This window comes from Vespa velutina, chromosome 7, assembly GCF_912470025.1.
Source record: "Vespa velutina chromosome 7, iVesVel2.1, whole genome shotgun sequence".
Taxonomy (NCBI): Eukaryota; Metazoa; Arthropoda; class Insecta; order Hymenoptera; family Vespidae; genus Vespa; species Vespa velutina.
The window spans coordinates 2505506-2526283 of NC_062194.1; the positions used below are offsets into that span (position 1 = coordinate 2505506).

A 20778-nucleotide genomic window follows, 5' to 3' on the forward strand; every position below is an offset into this window, starting at 1 on the left:
AATTTTCTTATATTTTTCACATTAAGATGTATTTCACTTTAAGAATGAAATTCATACATTGAAAGAAGGAAAAGAAAAAGTATATATAAAGTGTAACACATAATACAAAAAGAAAACACGTAAATACAGATAATAGAATATTGAAATCTTTTAATTTGAACGATTGTAGTGCGTCAACAATGAATTGTATCGATCTTAGGCTATTGTTTTTCATTAATCCACGGATAATAATATTCCGGATAATAATATTTTTAATTAGTTATCACAATGTTATTATCTCACGATTATACCTTATCTTCTTTTTCCTCTGTTAAATCTATTAATATTGACATAATAGATTAGCATGAGCCTTGCGATTTTATTTTAAAAGATCGCATTATTTTAGAGACTAACATAGATGATGTACCAAAAGAGAAGAAAAAAAAAGCTCGTGAAATCGAAAGAGAGTTAAGTGACGTTATGCCGAAATATAGAAGAGAGAGAAAAAGAAAGAGAGAGAGAGAGAGAGAGAGAGAGAAAGAGAGAGAGAGAGAGAGAGAGAATGATGTGTGGGGAGGAAGAAAGAATAAGGTATAACGTCACGCGACTCAACGTGGTCTCACTTCGAACGGGAGGCAGGACCCACTAGTTGTAATTATAGTTATCTTCGCGATGTTCTCGGAACGGTTTGTTCTCGACCCCTCCCAGTGCTTACCAAGAAACAAGAGGGAGATAGACGAGCTGTTAAATTCACAGAAGAAAACGAGACAGTGAGATAGAGATCGAGGAAGAGAGGGCGCGAAGAGAAATCTGGAAAAGAGAGGGGGAGAGTGGGCCGAGGATGAAAGTTACATATATATATAGAGAGAGAAAGAGAAAGAGAGAGAAAAAGAAAGAGAGAGAGAGAGAAAGAAAAAGAGAAAGAATTCAGATCGCAGAAGAGAGAAGTTACAGTACACCGTGGTGTTGCCTATCGAGATAACACGTTTCTTGTGCATCTATAAAATCTCAAGGATTGAAGATTAAAAGGATTAATCTGAGAGTAGCGCTTTGATTGATCAAAAGCTGTGTTTTAAATCGGGAAAAAATTCTTTCATTATCACTTTTTGACAAATTCGTCCCGTGATATTTAACAATGAAAAGAATCGTTTTGATTCTCGTTGCCATTCTATTTGTTTGTTTGATCACTGGTAGACATCACAGGTAAGAGCTCGTAATAAATGATATATACGTCCTGGAAATTCAACTAAATTATAGACATTGTTATATATTTTTTTTGTTTTTTTTTGTTTATAGAGACAGTGACTACCTAAATCACGTGCAATTGGTAAACCAATTTCGATGTTCATTGCCACAACCACGAGCAATTCCCATAGAAGAACTTCTTACAGTCGGACCCAGTCCAGATGAAATTTTCTATCCTCCTTCAACGGTATTAGCACGTTGCGGTGGGTCCGGATGTTGTCCCGATCACAAACAGATCTGTGCATCGACCGAGACTAGAAACGTTAGTTTGGTATTCATGGTAAAACACCTCATAGATCGACAACGGGACAGGCACCATGAGGTTATTCATGCTTTGGAAGATACAAAATGTGCTTGCATAAATACGATCAAAATCAATATGACCTAATTTTTTTGTAAAAGTATAATAAATATAATACAGATGTGTGAATATATTTATGTGTGTGTGTGTGTGTATGTATGTATGTATGTATGTATGTATGTATGTATGTATGTATGTATGTGCGTGCGTGCGTGCGTACGTGCGTGTGCATATGTTTGTGTCATTATCAGTGCATCAATTAATGATGATAATTGCTTTAAAAACATACACATTTAAATGTATCACGTAATCATTTCCATATCAATCATATTATATAGTCGCTTGTTCTTATCGTGGATATTATATTCTCTAAAAAATATTACTTTCACAGTTATTTATTTATTGTAACAAAATTTATCATTTATATTTCGAATTAACTAAAACAAAATTTCATTGTTCATACTTATATATTATAATATAATATTATATAATTATTATATATTTATATTTTAATATTGCTATATATATATATATATATATATATATATTTACAACTAGTTCCTTACTGCCCATTTATATATCCACGGTATTTGTGTCTGTGATATTTTTATCTATTAAGGTCTGTAAACGTTCATATATATTTTTTAAAATCTTATATTAAAATAATAACTTTCAATATTACCAATTATTTCATTTTATTATAATCCTTTCTTTTTAGATTTTCACTTGTTTTTATTTAATCTTTGATATTAAAATATTGTTTTGCAATCAATAAATCACGTTTAATGCTTTCATTATTCGGTGCCAATTTTATTGCCGCTTCCAGTTCAGGAATGCCGTGTTGTGGCGCAGATAATTTACAAAGAGCTGCACCTTGCCGGGCGTGACACCTGGCCCTTGATTCACGATTAGCTTCACATTTTGGTTGCATGAGTTCTAATGCCTATAAAAATCATCGAAATAATATTACGTTATATTAAACAGTAAAAAAAAATTAACAATGCGAATTTCTTTTGATTATATATTTCTTTAATTATAGTAAGTTTTCTATTACGTGTGAATTTCATTAAATGCACGTATCAAAGTGAGCTCTTACTTTACTACAATCTTCGGTACATCTATAATAATTCTCAAGAGCATAATGAGCCGCAGATCTATTAACATAGAGAGACGCCATTTTATCGCTAATTTTTATACCGAGAGAATAAGCACTGATAGCTCCCAAATAATTTCCAGCCTTGAAGAATTCACTGAAACAGATATATATATATATATATATATATATATATATATATATATTTATATTTTATCTTTGATTAAAGAGATTATTATTTAAAATATAAATATATTAAAAATTGTTAAAAAAGTAAGTGCATGCATAACATACTCTCCCTTATCCTTTAACCATTGCGGGTCTCGTTCCTCTGGTCTGAGATCTTCAGCTACAAAACCAGTTTTTCTCCTTGCCTCTGCTTGTTTCTCCAACCACTAAAATTAAATCGTTAGTAATAACGTCATTCTAACTATCATTAATTCATTGAAGGTCGACTGATCGTGAGTGAGATCGTTATAAAACAAAATAAAGCATACTTCTTGTTCTTCGATCAAATGACTTTCTCTGGCTGGAGTGGGAAACGTACGTTCAGAAAATGTAATATTAATGGTACCATTTTTTCTTGGTAAAGGTACAGCTTTGTTAGGTTCGTCGAATATTTGGTTCAATCTACGTGGTTTTCCACTCAATATTCTATCAATTATTTCTTGTCCACGAGTGCGAATATTTTTCGAAGAAGACGGCTTACGCAATATCTTGCCTTTAATTGATTTGTCGTACGAATCACGATCGGAATCCGATTCGCTATCCGTCGAAATATTTCTTTCCTGTATAACATTTAATTCATCTTCGTTCGTCGTATCGTTTAACTTTGCATTAGATTCGATCGATCCATCTTCTTTTCTTGGAAATTCATATTTATGAAATAATTCTTTTCCTTCGGACTCCTTCCATTCTAATTCCCTACCATTTCTACCTTCGCTGCAACCCTTTGCGTCATTAACGAAAATTTCTTGATCGGTCATTGGCCTGTTCTTCATCATACCGGTGATGTCATCTTTAAACCATTTTAACGGTGGCCTTAAAAAATAATTCTCTTTAGATTATTTTACGACACTTCATATTCAAATATTTATATTATTTATTTAAACATATTTGATACATTTTAATGAAATTATCTTGGGGCTATGAGATAAAATAAAATAAAATAAAATAAAATAAAATAAAAATTATAAATGTGACAAAAGAAAAATCATTTCATTTTATTCCTAGGAAGAATACTTTCGAACAGTCGTTAATGATTTGTACGAAATATCGATGACATCATTACTTTCACTATCACGTTAATATTATTTCTTTAAAGGTTCTTTCACATTCGCAAATTGAAGATTATTTATATATAAGAAGAAAAACATTATAAAGCAACGTACTTATACGCTTTACGATTTTCTCGAGTTATGCCTTGTTCATATTTTAAAATCGGTAACTCGGCTTTGGATCTCCAATCTTCTAATGCTTCCATAGCTTCTTTTCTATGGATATCTCTCATAGCACTTATTTTATTCAAAACTGCGGTATCTAAATCTATTTGTGCCTTTACTGCTTCCTTTTTCAAATATTGTCGTTTCTCTGAAGAAAAAAAAAAAAAAAAAAAAGAAAATAGAATTGATTTTTATTCGATCGCAAATATTTCATTTATTAAAATAAAATCTTTTGTATTTGTACAAAGCTGATCGAACTAACCGCTTTGAGCTTTTTGCCGTTCTTCTGTAACTTTTTGAATACGTTCTATTGCTCTATTTCGATAATTTCTTTTAGTATCTTTATCAAGATCGTCCAATTCTAATTTAGGCCATTTTAAAGCGACGTTCGCTTTTCGTAAAGAAAATATAACCTTGTCTTCGTCCAATATACACGTACTTTCTTCCTCGATAATATTGGCCCAAAGAAAAAGTTCTAATAAAAATGGCGGACAACTTGCCTGAAATATTGCAAATTTGAAAAGTTCTTTCTAGATAAACGAAAACGCACTTTTTATAATTACTCTATCTTTTTTTACTTTGACACATACACACATACATACAATATACTTATATTTTAAAAGTTTATATATTATTTATTAGAACATATAATGAATTAAATAATATTTTAACGATATTAATATAGATATTAAATATAATAAAAAAATTTTATAACGAAACCCTTCGATCCTTCTCTCTAATAACGTACCTTTATATAATTATCGATCACCAAAAAATCTATTTTTTTAGGACGACTCTTAAATGGCACATATACTATAATGTTATCTACCGTTTCGCGCCATTTATAATCTTTAATAATTATAATAGGCATTTTTTAATAATTTAAATGAATTCAATTTTATGATTAATTATTAATTGAAGTATACGTCAAAGTTAAGTATTTCGCCTTCATTCCTTTAATTTCATTCGTTCGTTACCTTCCTTCATTTATTTTCAATATCGTTTTTCAGCTTACGTATAATTTTCACAAACTATTAAACGTTTTGAAACTATTTTTTCATCCTAATTTTTTACGAAAAAAGTTATGAAAAAACAAATTCGAGCTTATAACTGATACTCTATATTGATCAAACGATTTTAACGCATTATAACTATTACCATCTTAGAGGTAGCGCGCTGTATTTACGCGGTAAATTTAAATTAGTTATTTACGCGGTAAATTTAAATTAGTTAACTGTACACATCGATGTCAAAATTTGAATTCGCAATAAAGGAATCATAAAAATGATTTTGGAAGTTCTTTCGATAGAGTGAAATAAAAAAATAAAAAAAAAGTAAAAAAAAAAGAAAGAAAGAAGAGAAGCAAAGGAAATCATAGTAATGAAATTCACACATTATTATTTTAATCAGTTTTAATTAAAACGTTTAAGAGAGTATTTTGTTGACAATATTTTTGTAGACATTGTCGAAAAAAGCTGCCACCCATGTAACAGCACATTTCTCCCGCGTTACTGGGTCTATTCTGTATAGATTTTCTATTTTAATGAATAATAATTTAAAATCAATGAAAAAATGTATGAAAAAGACAGACACATAGAGTTTTGTCAAAATGTGCTTATTTTGGTTCTTGCGCTAGACTAAAATGTACTTTTGGACACACATGACACTTTATGAAATTACACATTTATATTGTTCGTTGAAAATTGACTACAAAACTTATCGTAAATCAGTCAGTTTTTATCAATGTCTGTTCTTACAGAATCGAAAATTTATCTACATACGAAGTGTAGGACTTTCGAGTGTTTTAATATATGTAAATGTAAATAATACATTATATGTATATATACGTGTTTTCACGATTATTCTGAAAAATCAAGTGACATTATATATTATAAGTGTCTCGATGTATTCCCACATTTCGTTGTGATTCTAATAACAAAAACGAGTGTACCATTTTTTTTTTGTTTGTAAGATATATCATGGTACATAGTACTGTTAAAAAATGGAGGACTCCGATAAATAGTTCAATTATCAAATTAAAAACTATAATTTATCATAGATGTGTTATGACACTATAATATTTAATTATAATATTAATCTTATATATGCCTTAGATTAAATTTTCAATTATTAGATTAATAATTATTCAATGTATATATATACAATGCATTTCAATTATAAGTATTTTACTTGTTCAGTTGTTTCTAATAAGAAAAAAACAAAAACATTGAACTGATTTGTAACTTACGTTGGACAAAATAAAATAAAAAAGTATTTAAACTTGAAATAATCTTAAAGCTAGTATAAATAAGTACACGTGCAGTGCACGTTTGTCTATATTGTAACCAAATGAGTCTCGTAACCATTGTATTAATGATATATTCGTATACGTGTTCTCGTTTGGTTACTTAGTCTTGTATTAACACAGAATAGTTTAATACACAATGCATAATATCCGCGCGCATTAAATGATATCTCGTTCTAAGCATAGAAGCTTTTGTTATAGTTTTTATATCTATTTGTGTTAATTAAGATATATCTTTAACTTTATATGGAATGTCTACAAATACAGTATAAAAAATGGCATTATTTAATACACAAATTAACATTAAAAATTAAATATTAGATTAGTGTGCATAATACAATTGACAGATATACTGCGAATGTTACAAATAATTTATACGATTTAGGAATAATCAAAAATTATTCGCGTTTAATACCTATTCTTATTTCGAGAAGATTTCTTTATATATATATATATTGAAAAATGATTTTAATAAATCTAGTTGTAACAAATATAAGTAAAGAACATTATTTCACAATTTAATTATATCTACAGCAATATTTATAACGTATATTGCATTGATAATTAAAAATTCGTTGGTAATTTATAATCTACATAATAAGGGACAGCCACTTGTTCCAATAATAATTATACTAATATTCTTTCTGTTGTATTAATAATGTTACATTATTAATTATGGAAAATTGATATTATACCATTAATAGGTAGTAAAAATAAATACACAATCAGTAAATAGAAGTTTGCCTCATAAAAGAGACGATATATCTAAATGGCTTGACTTTTGTACATACATATCACTGATTTTTAACCTACGTTGGAAACTATTTTCCAATATAAGTTGAAAATCACATGCATATACATGGCATATAGACATGTTACATAACACATACTATTTTATGTTTCTTTTTTTTGTTTTCAAATTATATCTGTTATCGTTTTCTACAAATTGTTCGCGATTAACAGAAATATAATTATAATTATGATATGAGTATATTGTTGATAAATAAATGCAAAATACTTTTACTTTGTGGAGCATTATACATATGCTGGATGCTTCATGAGAGAAAACTGATGTACAATATTGATATTATTCCTTATTCGACAATTATGATTTAATTGAAGTTGTTCTGGAAGATATCTATATCTATATCTATCCATCTGTCTATATATATGTGTATATATATATATATATATGTGTATATATATATATACATATACACATATGTATACACATACACACACATACACACACCACACACATGTTCTTTGAAAAAATTAATACATCTAGAGTGTCCGTTGTAGGATATAATAATGCAAGAAAAATTGTATAGGTATATATCTCAACAATATGCATACCATATTAATTTTGTTCGACAATATTATTGCAGTTCGTTTAAAAAGAATAACATCGTTATTCTTACAAATTATTTCTTTCGTGCTGCCTTTTCAGCCTTTCTTCGCATTCGTTCTATTTCTTTACGTTCCTTGCGTTCTCTATCCGCTTGTGCTCTTAGCTCTTTTAATTTCCGCTTAAGATGCGCCTTTTCCTCCCCATAAATACCAAAAGCTTTTAATTCTCGTGATTCAAGACGTAAAAGACTTCCACCATTAATTCCATTTTCCAAAAATCGAGGAGCATGTCGTTCCAAGCCCATTCCTGATAACCACTGGCAGACCTAATACCATTTATTACGTTATAAATTGATATTAACATACATAAATAATTATATTTGTACCAAATAAAAAGATTCTTACTTGTTCCTTAGACCAATCCGTAACAGGCGCATTCTGCCAAAAGTGTGATTTCTTGTCACCTAAACCAAAGTCACTTGAATGAGGTGGCAACCAAACTTCACTCGAATCTAGATTCATAATTTTATTTACTTGCGGAAACACATAGCACGTTAGAATAACGCGTAACAAAATCATAAATGGACAATTTCTTTTTTTCCGTTAATAGAGATATTCATTATCACAAATCCCTACCTGCGCTACCTGTTTTAGATGGGCTAGGATCAACAGCAGGTGGACTCACGGATCCTCCAGACGATAAACTTGAAGGAGAACTACCAGGATGGTGCCATGGTGCACCGCTACTACTAATTAAGTTAGCCGAAGGTACCGTAACTTTTTTTACTATAACAATTATAAAATCATTTTTTTTAGTAAATATTTATATACAACTTATTATATAAAAGATTTCTTACGAAATATTCAGTAAATGAATTCTATATATATATATATATATATATATATATATATATATATATATATATATATATGTACCTCTTTGATTAGCTTCATTCACAGCTTGTCGTATTTCTTCCACAAGATGATGAGTTACTAAAGTGGGATCATTATTATGTGGATTATTCAAATCGCTAAAATCTCCAGAACTTTCTCTAGAAGAGGACAAATCATTTCCACCAAGACGCCTTTCTCTCTCAGCCAAGACTTGTTTTAATTGTTCTGCCAATGATGCAGGAGGTCCAGTTAAACCTATTTTACAAAGTACATCATGCTCTTAAAAGCTGTTATTTATGTATTACGAACTAATAAATAAATGCATATCTTTATTATATATATAAACAGATGAACTAAAATGCATATACTTTTTTGGGTTTGTGGCCAACTTTGTTCTGTCATTGCCCTAACTTGTGAACTGATTGTACTATGTTGTCGAATCGTGGTTGTATGAGTAGTTTCAATATGTTGTTTTCCCTTTAATGAACTGATCGATGAACTACTAGAATAGGAACTTAAGTTTGATTGTTTTGATGTTAGATCATTTGGTGATCTGCTACTTGTGTCCTGAGAAATATGTTTTGAAGACGAATCTTCATCGGTATTATCACCCGATTCATCTAAGCCATAATCCTGTAAGTTACAAACTAATATTAGTAATTTTTTAAATATTATAACAATAATGCATATACGTACCGAGCTACTGTTACTAAGGCCTCCTGATCTTTTAGGAAGTTGACGATTAGCAAGACCACCTCTACTTGCAAGTTCAGCTTTACTTTTACCAGCTGAATTATCAAGAAGTCGGTGAGCTGGTACTGCACGATCTAATTCTTCCTTTACAGGAAGTGGGAGTGGTAGTTTTCGTTCAACAGTTGCAGTCTTGTCTCCATCATCTGGACTGCTCAAATCTGATGTCTCTGTATCAGAGAGTTGACAACTGGATGAAGAAGGTGGTGGTGGTAATTGACGTCGTGATAATTGTGGTGTTACTATTCTAGCTGTGGTACCATCATATGGAAGTCGAACGGGCAATCCAAATCTTCTTTGTGTTTCTGTTAATTCTACTTCTAATGTAATAACCTATGAAATATATAAAATAATATTACATACTCTTTCTTTATAATAGTAAAATGATATATACATACCCTATCCTTTAAACTTTTAACCAGTGCATTATATTCTGTATCTTTTTCTTGTAATAATTGCTGATAAAATTCATCTCTCGCTGCTATATCTGTACGAAGTTCACGAGCTGCTCTTTTTGCACGTGCATATTTTTGTTGTAATGCAGCATTTTGTGATGTTGCCTGAGACAGCATTTCACGAGCTGTAGTCAAATCTTGACGGGCAGTACTCAATGCTCTTTCGGATTCATGAAGCCGTAAACCAGACTCACGTAACTTCGCCGCATATTCTTCACTACCTGCCCCACTATTTTCCAATTCGACTAACTGTAAATTAATTTTCAAATAAATAATGAGTGTTATTATAGCACATGTGAAAATTAATGTACAATATAGTTCCACTTATTTTTTTTATATATATATAAAGCATTATATAATGAAGTAATCATGTCATTACAAGCATTATTCTATACAAATTGATACAGTGACTTTGTTTTCAAAACTCTATTTACACATTTATATATATATATATATATATATATATATATATATATATATATATATATACATATATATATATATATACACACATGTACATATATACATATATATTGTAACATATATTACATACATTATTGTATACATTCAATAATAAGGAAATATATATTTAGAAATGATACAAACGTAAAAATACAAATCAATACTGATGCTCACTATTATCACAATTGACACATGCAAAAACCTATCAAAATTAAAATGATATATATATATATTGTTGTTGTTTTACATAATAAACCTGTTGATTAAAATTATTAATCTAATCATTCGTATAAAATAAGCATATCATAATTATGTTAAAAGATCTATTCATTTTTTATTAATTACCTTTGCTTTGAGTTTTTCCACCTCTCCATCTGCTAATGCAAGTTTATATTGACTCTGCAAGCAATTGATGACATACACAGTGCATAAGCAAAAACAAAAAAATTGTACTAAGAAATATACTAATTTACTATGATAAACATTACAAAATATATCTATATATAAAGATAATACCATAAAAGATATAAGTGAATAATGAAATATATAATAATATAGTGATAATGTACATGTACAATATATATCCTATACACGCACGATAAAAATATAAAATATATCATTTATTACATTACATTCTTCAAAATCTTCTCTTGTCTATTATAAACATATTTACTTGGAAAAATAAGAATGATAGAGGATAAATTAAAGCATGCTGCAAACAATGAGACTATAATTAATGTTTCTCTCATTATATGCATATTATGATTTATATATTATCATAAATACTATGAAGCATATTCTATAAATAAAATCATTTATAAAAAAAGAGAAAGAAAAAAAAAATATTAAACACATTAATAAATGAAAATCTATTATATACAGATGATGTATAGCACGAAACATTTTGTACAAAAGCATTTCTAAAAATTTAGAAGAGTACCTCTTGTAAAAGTAGCCTCAAACTATCAACATCACTTTGTGAAGGTGCAGAATGTGGCGGCATTGACGAACTGATAATGGGAGATCTGCTACGACTAGATGGAGATAAATAACTTTCAATGGGACTCTGAGGTGGTTCTCCCTCTGAACAAGAAGACATTGCCGGTGAACCAGGTATTCCACCTATGGAAGCACCAAGTGGTGCATCCTCTCCACTTCGTTGTCCATCAGGTGATGCATCCGAAAAATTAAGTCTTCTAAATAAAAAAAAAAATGATTTTTATTATCCGACTCCAAAAATATCTTTCGTAAATTGTTATATATATATTTAATATTTTCCTCAGTACTTCAAGGAGCCTCAAGCTCACGTTGAAGTGGCCACAAGTTATCGTCACAAAGTTTAGCGAGCAAGGATATACCATCATAGGAAAATTAGATTTTATAATGGAGAAAAAAAAAAGGGAGAGAAAAGAAAAGAAAAATTACCTGTTAGCAGAATTAGCTTGTTCCCTTTCTCTGTCTGCTTGCAAACTTTGCCGAATTAACATCGCAACTTCAGAATTTTTTGGATCACGCTCCCTACCAATCACAAAACACACAAGACCTGAAGTATTACGCAGAACGCTAGCTGCATATGCTTGTGTGACACCAACTAAGGATTTTCCATCCACTTCTACAATCTGATCATTTACTTGTATCCTGCCTTCTCGTGCGGCTGCACCTTTCGCTGTTATAGTTTTTACAAAAATTCCCAATTTTTCAAGACCTGCATCTGCACCAACACCCATTCCAATTATACTAAGGCCTAAACCTTCTGGTCCCTTCATAAGTTCCACTGGAAATACCTATTAAAAAATTTTATTTCAATACAATATTTATTATAAAATATTTTACACTTTGTAACGCGCATGCGCATATGAGCGAGCTCGTGTATATGTATTTTTATTATATATGTATAATTAAATTCAAAACATTGTCAAAATACCTCCATTTTCTCAACGCGTTTTTCAAGCTCATATTCTGCGCTTGCTGCTATAGGATCTACGTCTTCATTACGTCTATCATATTCATTCACAGAATGTGTCGAATATACTCTCATTGGACCTGTATCAAATGAAACTTTAGTAGTCTTTTTAACTGGTACAGTAGATGGATAATCTTCATCTTCGTCTTCAGACTCTGGTATGCCTGAAACTTCCATCCAAAAGTGACCATCTTCAAAATAATGAACTCCATTCTCCACCAATATCTATAGGTAAAGTAATGTACCCTTTATAATAGGTTACAGAGATATAAAATTATTGAAACTGTATGATCAATGTATTACAATTTTTCCAGGTGTTGGAGTATAATCTTCTTGGTGCTCAGTTTCTGTATCATCATTGGTTTCATGTGTGTCATTTAAACTACTAACGGATCCCAGTAATCCACTTTCACTACCTGTTACCGAACCCACTTGACTCTCCGTTAACGAATCTATTGTCAAGTCGCTACGTGATCTGTGGGATAAACTAAAAATGATAATACCTTAAGTATATGGAGTGTAATATATCGCTAATATCACATGGAAAATGAGAAGTTTATATAATGTGCTAATATAATTAAGATGAAAAATTTAAATGAGAAGATGCAGAGAATAAGCTGCAAAATATTTTTACCAAACAAAAAAGCATAATATGCCAAACTGAATCACCTATAATCATGAGTTGTGCTATTGATAAGACTGGAATCAGGAGCAGATAAAACATCAGAAAGCCAATCTGGTGCATTATCTTGTTCTTCTCTATCCTTATCCTTATCCATATCTTTTTCTTTTTCTATAGAAATTTCTTCATCAGCTGCTTCTGTAGTATTTGTAGGAGATAGTAATCTGGCAATTTCTTGTGCTTCTTCATCCGATAATAAAGCTGATCCTTGTCTAATTCATTATTTTCACGATTCAATTTTATTTTTATCAATTATTTGAATGAAAAAAATCCTGCTAATCAAATAATTACATTTACTTACCTTATTTTTTTCTCCAATATACTGCATTAAGTTGATACAAAGTTGTTTGGTAGAAGATTTATATTCAAATAAAAAATCAATGTATTAAAATGTAACAGAATAAATAAAGTAAAGAAAAGGCAAAAAGTGAAAATAAATATTACTAAGCCATTTGCAAATATATAGCAGAAATAAAATATTATTGCTTCATTAGTATGTGTGTATATATATATATATACATATATACATTCTTTATATCATTTATTATATATATATATACAAACACACATACTTTATATAATATATTAATATTAAATCTATTTCTCTATTAAATTCAAAGTTTATATCACATAGATTGCTATAATATGCATTTACTTACCGTGAACTTAATAAATTTTCCGCCTCATCAGCTGTCATGGTATCTGGAGTTATAGGAACTGTTTGAGAAGTATTGGCTTTAGATGGTGTTTCTTCTATTGCACTTTTTAGTTCTTGTTGATTCTTTATATCTGTTACCTCTGTTGGAGGCATATTTTCTATATTAGTAATAGTTTTAGTATCACTTGAATCACTATCATCTATAAAACTATTTTCAGATGTAGGAAGTTCATTAATTTGCTTTCTTTCCAAATGCTTTTGTGATGTTGTTATGGGTGATATGTTTACTTGCTGAATTGAATTTACAAAACTGTTTTCTGATAAACGTAATTTAGCTAATTCAGCTTTTTGTTTTTCTTGTTCCCATGTTGTTTGAGGATGAATGTCTTCTACGTTTTTATTATTTATAAAGTTAGAAGGTTTGGATGATCCATCAGTGTTTACATTGCTTTTGTTTGCTATTGTTTTTATTACAGCATTGGATGGATCTGCTAAATGTTTAAGTTCATTCAATTCAGTTGTATTAATATTTGGTTCTGTTATACTATTTGTGCTATGACTGGTAGAGATAGGAGCATGCTCAGTGCAATTTGATGACATATTGTCAATCTGATCCATCTTATTACCTCCTTCAATAAAACTCGACCGTTTTCCAGAAACCTCTTCTTTATTTTTTGCCAATTTTTCTCGAGCAGAACTTTTTATTTGATCATTTTTAACATTAGACATTGTCTTTTGGCACATATTTTCAGTTAATAACTGCTTCTCGTTGGAAATATTTGTTTGTGATTTATTATCAAATGTTTTACATTGATTTGTTTCTTCAGGCATGAGATTTACTTTTGTTGGTTCTTGGACATTATGAATTACTTTCTCTTGCACATTTTTAACAGAATTTGCTCCTGTATTAGATTTTATATGAGCTTTGCTATCTATTTTACTTTGTAAAACATTATCCTGACTTTGTTGCACTCGCTTTGTATATGGAGAAGGTATTGGGATATCTTTATGTTCTAGTAGCGGATGTTCCTGATCAGAACTAACAACAGATGGAGGCCGCTGTCCCAAACCAGCAGCTTGTAAATCAACACGAACATGAGAACGTCGAACAACCGTAGTTGTGTCTGTTTCGTTAAATTTTGATTCTTTTTCTGCTGCATTATCATCCTCAGCAATAATTTCTGTATATGTGGCTGGTTTTTCCTGTTCCTCTGAAGCCAAATCATAACTATTACGGCCTGAAAATATAAAATGTAACGTTTCTATGGATAAAATTTAATCAGAGAAAAAATTGTGATCATTGGTATTATATGTAGAAAGGGAGATCATAAATGTACCTCGACAATCAATGCAGAGCAAACGGAGACACATGGTACTACTATATTTTCAAATTGAAAAGATTATATATATTATATGCAAATGAAAAATGAAAATTAATATATTTTTTCAATATAATAATACTATAATTGAATACTTTCATATTTAATAATGAAATCTTTTATGTTTGCGAACATAACCTTTCACTATGTTTATTCTACATATGTTGTGTTACAAAGAAAATTCTACTGAAATTTGTATGTATTAGCAATCTCTCTCTATCAAAGTTTCTTTTTTTAATAATATTATTTCATTTACTTTATTTATATAGATACATTATAAAATATTTTATGAAAAATATATTAGCCATGACTACATTATTAAAAAATGTTATAACATTTAAACGGTAAATTATTTAGAGAATCTATTAGTTAACTTCATTATTAATCTTTAACTTTCAGAAAATTTTTCTTATATCATATGTATAAACCATGTTATGTATCTTAAGCACAATATTTAAGCTATGTACATCTCACATAACAAATTTTTGATTTTTAAAATATTAAAATATTTAAATATTTAAAAAATATCTTTAATAGTATTATATAAAAGTATTAATAAGTTAATCAAACATGCCAATCACTTTTGTAATATAAATGCACCAAACCACAAGGAGGCAGATGCTAAACAGAGTTCATACTGATTTCTATAAATAATACTGTTGAGACTAGCAGGAGAAGTATAAGAGCATGGGTAGGAGGAGAAAACAGAAAGAGAAGCTCACATATTTTTATGTTTTACTATTTTGGCGGATTGCCAAATTTATAAGAAAGCAAAATTTAATTGTTATTAGCATTTAAGAGAATATGTAATAAAAAAAAAAAATAATAAAAAAAAAAATAAAAAAAAAAAAATAAAAAAAATAAAAAAATAAAAAAAAAAAAATAAATAAATAAAGGAAAAAATATGGTAATAGAATATAATTTAACTTTCCTGTTGAGAAAATTACATATTATTTTGGCATTTATATCATATGTTGAAAATAAAAGGAATATACACTTATACATTTAAAAGTAATATTACCTGCTTGAAATTTTTCTGACATCTCTCTGTCAGCTTTTTCTTCTTTACTGTCTTTTGAAGGTGAACTAGGAGAGCTCATACTAGAAGATGCACTATCAGTACCTCGTGAAGGAGGTCTTAAATCAGATTCTGGTGATTTTGTTGCTTCTGTTCTTTTTTCTTCTAATAGAACATCTTTTCTTTTTGTAGTATTTGTATATGGTTTAGCCCAATCTGGTCTTGGATCAGTTCTAATAACTTCATTTTTTATTTCCATATCTAATGCATCTCTAGATGATTTTAAGTCTGCAGCTTTTTTCAAAATTTCATCATTTTTAGCCAGCCATTCATTTTTCCACTCTGATGTTTTTGGTGGCGAACGTATAGGACTTGTTGGATAATTTACATAATCTGGTGCTTCAAGGAAATCTATATCTTTACTCATCTTATTCTCAGATATACTGCTGCTTACTGTATTTTCTGTAGACATGCTGCAAAGTGGACTAGAAGTACCAGAACTTCTTTCTCCCAAAGGAACACTTGCTTTTATTGGCCCAGGAATATTACAATTTGAAGTTGTAGAATTGCTTTTATTAACTCCTGCATTTATTACAGTTTTAGAAGCTTGAGTACCTGTGCTTTTTATAATTTCAGAATTTTTGGCAAGAGCTTTTCCTGTTGTACTTTTTTGTACAACAGCATACTCAGGTACAGGTATATCCTGAGTTTTTTGTGCAGGTGCATTAAGTACATTCTTTGAAGTATCTTTTTGTTCTTGATTTCGTTGCAAATTATTACTATTTTGTATATTTGAACCTTTCTGCACAACAGCATATTCAGGTATAGTCGGGGAAGTTTCAAAATACTTGTTTATAGTAGCATATTCTGGACTATTAGGAAGTTCTGATGGACTTAATGAGGCAATACTAGCAGGTCTTTCTTTTTTTGTATTAGCATTGGAAGAATTTCTTGTTGGTGGTGGAGGTGGAGGAGGAGATGTAGCAGCCGATGACCTTGCAGAACAAAAACTTGCAGATCTTATTGCTGGACTCGCAGATACATCTGTTGATCTTTTAGTATCATTTTCTACATTACTTGATATCTCATTAAGTCCCGTGGAATTATTATCACCAGAAAATTTATTAAAATTCTGATTTAAAGAAATTTGAACAACTGATCGATTTGGGTCAGAATTATATCTACTTGGTCTAGTTTTAGAAAAATGGCTTGTCCAATTTTTTTGTTTTTCTATTAATTCTTTTGAATTTAATTTTCTTTCTGGTTTCTCTGGTTTTTCTGGTCTTTCATCTAAACGATTTTCTTTTCCATAATTCTTTTCACTTTTATTAAATGGAATGCGCGCTTTAAATTTGTCAGTTACATTGTCCAAGCCATAATTATGTCCATTTTCAAAATGTCTTTCTGCATTTAAAGTTGGTACACTTGCACTCCAATTACTCAAGTGATCTCTAGTTCCTGGTGGTGATGGAGAACGTGGTCGTGGTGATCTAGCTGGAGAAGTACATCCAGAACCTGAATTCGCAGAGCTAGAGCGAGAACGCAGGCCATGCAAATTACTTGGCTTTGTAATACGATCAACACTGTAGACATAAATATGCAATATTTAAAAATTTTATGACTTACGTAATTTTATACGTTTAATAACAACTTACGGTCTGTTTGGTTTATTTTCTTCACCAAGTTTTTCAAATAATGCACGAGCATTATTGAAACGTGCAACATGACTTTCTGTTCTTACAACTGTTACTTGTGTAGGTGATTCTTTTAGAGGTACAGATGGTTCCTTAAACCCATCCGATAAAATTGCATTTCCTTTGTGAGTTAAATTATCCAGTTGTGGTTTTGATTGAAAAATATTTGCTATGGCTGAAACTTTGGAGCCTCCTACTCGCTTCTTCTCCTCCACTGTTGCCATTGTTTGTATAACCTTATATACAAAGAAAAAAATTACGTTATATGTATATTACTTATTCATTTAAAAAAAATATATATATATAAATAAATTTATTATGTTTGTGATAAAGATACTTTTATTTATTTATTAAAAATGTAAAGTAGATATATAATAATACCTGCTTTTATTCTAGGTATATATAGAAGTCATATATTAGATTTGTAATCCAGAATACTTCAGCCCATTGTCATTAGAATATAGTACATATTCACCACCTTGTTTGTATTCTATAAATAGAAAAATGAAAACAAAATAAAAAAAAAAGAATGTTTTAATATCTAATAAAATATTAAAACATAAACCTATCTATACTTAATTATCTTATGCATAATTTATTATAATTTTATTGACATATTTCTGTTCATTAAACACTTGCAGAGTGTATTGATTTTTCTGACCTTTTTCAAATTTAGATACATGCTTTCATACTCATAGAAAACATGCTTATAAGTTTTATAGCAGTACAGTACTGCAAGTGATAATAAAAAATCTTAAATAATAAATAAAATAATATTTATTATTTTCTTATAAAAATCATTTAGAGTTAGAGTTTGTATAAAGATAGTATATAGACGTAGATCTTGTCTGGGTTCTACCCTCCTCCCTTTGCCATAGCACACCATGCTCCTGCAATCAATACTTGAATCCTACTCTGTAGTTGAGACATGAAAAGAGGAGACATATATTCATACATTGGATTTTTACATGACAATAGATACTTTTTTAGGGTATAAATTTTTGTGAATAGTACATTTACAAATACAAAATAAGTGCTAATATTGTATTATTGAATGCAAAGACGAGTTTCTTTTTAGTTTGCATATATTATTTTTGTTTAACAAATATTTTTTTAAATTAAAAAAAAGAAGAAAGAAAGAAAAGAAAAAATAATTCGAAAATTGTAACAATCAAACATTAGTTTTATTACAATTTTAACAATAAAACTAATTCTCTCTCTCTCTCTCTCTCTTCTTTCTAATGTATTTTAAATACAAAATATTAACTTTTTTTTTTATATGAATAACTCTACTAAAATCTTTTTAAGAATTAAATAAAATTAATCAAAGGATTTAAAGTTTGAATGTTAATGAAATTTTTAAGCACGATTCTATTAACTGATATTTGCAAACTTTGGATAAAATATATATATATATATATATATATATATATATATATATATATACATATATATATATACATATATATTTATAGAGTATTGATAAAACACATTATAAAAAAGTAGTCTTCATAAAATATAAAATAAAATAATTAAAATATGTAGCAAGATCGAATACAAAAGCATAAAAATAAAATTACTTTATTTATAGATAGAATATAGAATTTATGTTATACTGTATATAAGTTTATATTTTAAATTATGATTATAATTACTTTATTACTTCAATATTTTTTATTAAAATTGCAAACAAGAAATAAATTATTAAACAACAAGTTGTTTACGTCCAATAAGAAATATATAAGTCATAAACGTGTTACATACACACATCACACATACACACACACCACACACCACACACACACATCACTCACACACACACACACAACACAAAACATATAACACACACAACACACATACACACACGCGTTATGCAAGCAAATACGAAAGCATATGAATTAATTTTTCTCTTCGGATTAATAAATTTCATTTCTATTGCTTATAAGATCATTTCATCTATTTACTTTTATTCCTTAATAAAGAAAAGATATTTGTTAAATCAAATATATGGATTATTTCAAGATAATATTTAAATGGAGCAAAATTATAAACAAGAAAAATAATAAATATTCTATTAACGAGAAAAACAATATAAAAGAATAAAATTTGATAATAATATTTCGTTATATAGATATAATAAAATGTGATAATATAAATATGTGTATAAATATATCCAAATAAATCTACCTTCCAAGCGCCATTATGAATCATTAGCCATCAAATATAACGACTATATAAAATCATGATTTTGTAGTGAATACAAAACGTTGATTCTTATTCGTTACACTTACACAATACACAGAAAAAAAATCTATATATTAAAGTACAAAAAAAATCTCTCTTGTGTTAAAAAAAAAAAAAAGGGACAAAAAAAAAACTTTTAATTGTTTATAGGAAATATAAACTAACCAGAAATGTCACCATGTGCACGAAACCATTTTCTCCGGGAAGATGGAGAGAGTAGTATTGAAAGTTTTGTTTTTTTCTTTTTTTTTTTTCTTTTTTTTTTTTTTTCTTTTTTTCCCCTAACGATTCGATAGTCCTTTAGGAAACAGGACCCTCTATCGCGCACTTAAAATTTGTTTCTTCCTAAAGGGAAAAAAAAAAAAAAGAAACTATTCTTGGCACTGTCAAATGATAATCACTGCTTGGATTCCTGGTAAACGCTTGTTTTCACGAATTCTTTTTTTTTTTACTTGTGTTAAAACGACTCCAGGTCTAACAATCTTATTAATATCGAAACCTATTCTACTTATTTCTTAATTTGGAAATAATAATTGATTCTATTTAAAACTGAATGTAATAAGGTTTTACATCACGAAACACTTTCACGACCGGCTGGGTTCCGTCCGTGTCAACAACCCGTGAAAAATGGTCCAAGATGGTCGCCATCCTTTTTTGAAGATGGCGTCTATGGTCTTTCCTAGGGAATTTTCAACACGGCAAGTTATCAAATATATAAACACATAAAAGAACAAGCTCAGCTGTTTTTTTTTCTTGCTTTTACAGCTTTGACCGAAATATTTTAATAAAATCATGATATTATTATTATCATTATTATTATTATTATTATTATTATTATTATATCTACGAGAATGTCTTAAATAA

General features: G+C 29.0%; 3 protein-coding genes across 14 annotated transcripts; 1 reads left to right on the forward strand and 2 right to left on the reverse strand.

The window, feature by feature from the left end:
• The first annotated feature begins 474 nt into the window (after positions 1-474).
• LOC124950695 (vascular endothelial growth factor A-A-like) lies at positions 475-2020 on the forward strand. The gene is made up of 2 exons (XM_047497795.1): positions 475-1182; positions 1276-2020. Exons 1-2 carry the CDS (start codon positions 1115-1117, stop codon positions 1610-1612), a joined length of 405 nt encoding a protein of 134 aa, XP_047353751.1. The 5' UTR covers positions 475-1114; the 3' UTR covers positions 1613-2020.
• Positions 1689-5331, reverse strand: LOC124950692 (dynein axonemal assembly factor 4-like). Of its 3 annotated transcripts, XR_007101416.1 has the most exons (8): positions 4809-5331; positions 4323-4560; positions 4010-4208; positions 3116-3659; positions 2913-3013; positions 2622-2775; positions 2208-2468; positions 2097-2146 (listed from the first exon to the last, which is right to left on the reverse strand). XR_007101416.1 is itself a non-coding variant. In XM_047497789.1 (7 exons), the coding sequence occupies exons 1-7, from the start codon at positions 4929-4931 to the stop codon at positions 2262-2264; spliced, it is 1470 nt and encodes a 489-aa protein (XP_047353745.1). In that variant the 5' UTR covers positions 4932-5331; the 3' UTR covers positions 1689-2261. The 3 variants fall into 3 exon arrangements, 2 of the variants coding, with proteins under 2 accessions (XP_047353745.1, XP_047353743.1); XM_047497789.1 differs by having other exon boundaries at positions 1689-2468; positions 2622-2679; XM_047497787.1 differs by having other exon boundaries at positions 2040-2468.
• Positions 5332-5457: 126 nt separating this feature from the next.
• Positions 5458-20654, reverse strand: LOC124950687. Of its 10 annotated transcripts, none has more exons than XM_047497768.1 (20): positions 20080-20653; positions 18508-18585; positions 18052-18160; positions 17632-17906; positions 15980-17559; positions 13581-14817; positions 13223-13243; positions 12909-13133; positions 12543-12726; positions 12201-12464; positions 11702-12060; positions 11217-11472; positions 10622-10675; positions 9758-10063; positions 9306-9692; positions 8978-9242; positions 8652-8864; positions 8352-8501; positions 8121-8227; positions 5458-8041 (listed from the first exon to the last, which is right to left on the reverse strand). In XM_047497768.1, exons 4-20 carry the CDS (start codon positions 17892-17894, stop codon positions 7790-7792), a joined length of 6123 nt encoding a protein of 2040 aa, XP_047353724.1. In that variant the 5' UTR covers positions 17895-17906; positions 18052-18160; positions 18508-18585; positions 20080-20653; the 3' UTR covers positions 5458-7789. The 10 variants fall into 10 exon arrangements, with proteins under 10 accessions (XP_047353724.1, XP_047353725.1, XP_047353732.1 ...); XM_047497769.1 differs by lacking the exon at positions 20080-20653 and adding an exon at positions 19858-20044; XM_047497776.1 differs by lacking the exon at positions 18508-18585 and having other exon boundaries at positions 12543-12714; positions 20080-20654.
• Positions 20655-20778: the final 124 nt, after the last annotated feature.

What these genes read in the sequence shown, in the direction of transcription:
- LOC124950692 (XM_047497787.1), bottom strand. Translation starts at nt 4,931, where the DNA reads ATGCCTATTATAATTATTAAAGATTATAAATGGCGCGAAACGGTAGAT. An exon ending in ACGGCAAAAAGCTCAAAGCG is followed by an intron (nt 4,209 to 4,322) that starts GTTAGTTCGATC and finishes TTTTTTCTTCAG; the next exon opens with AGAAACGACAATATTTGAAA. An exon ending in GAAAATCGTAAAGCGTATAA is followed by an intron (nt 3,660 to 4,009) that starts GTACGTTGCTTT and finishes TTATTTTTTAAG; the next exon opens with GCCACCGTTAAAATGGTTTA.
- LOC124950695 (XM_047497795.1), top strand. Translation starts at nt 1,115, where the DNA reads ATGAAAAGAATCGTTTTGATTCTCGTTGCCATTCTATTTGTTTGTTTG. An exon ending in ATCACTGGTAGACATCACAG is followed by an intron (nt 1,183 to 1,275) that starts GTAAGAGCTCGT and finishes TTTTGTTTATAG; the next exon opens with AGACAGTGACTACCTAAATC.
- LOC124950687 (XM_047497767.1), bottom strand. Translation starts at nt 17,894, where the DNA reads ATGGCAACAGTGGAGGAGAAGAAGCGAGTAGGAGGCTCCAAAGTTTCA. An exon ending in TTAAAAGTTTAAAGGATAGG is followed by an intron (nt 9,693 to 9,757) that starts GTATGTATATAT and finishes TATATTTCATAG; the next exon opens with GTTATTACATTAGAAGTAGA. An exon ending in ATCTAAAACAGGTAGCGCAG is followed by an intron (nt 8,228 to 8,351) that starts GTAGGGATTTGT and finishes TTATGAATCTAG; the next exon opens with ATTCGAGTGAAGTTTGGTTG.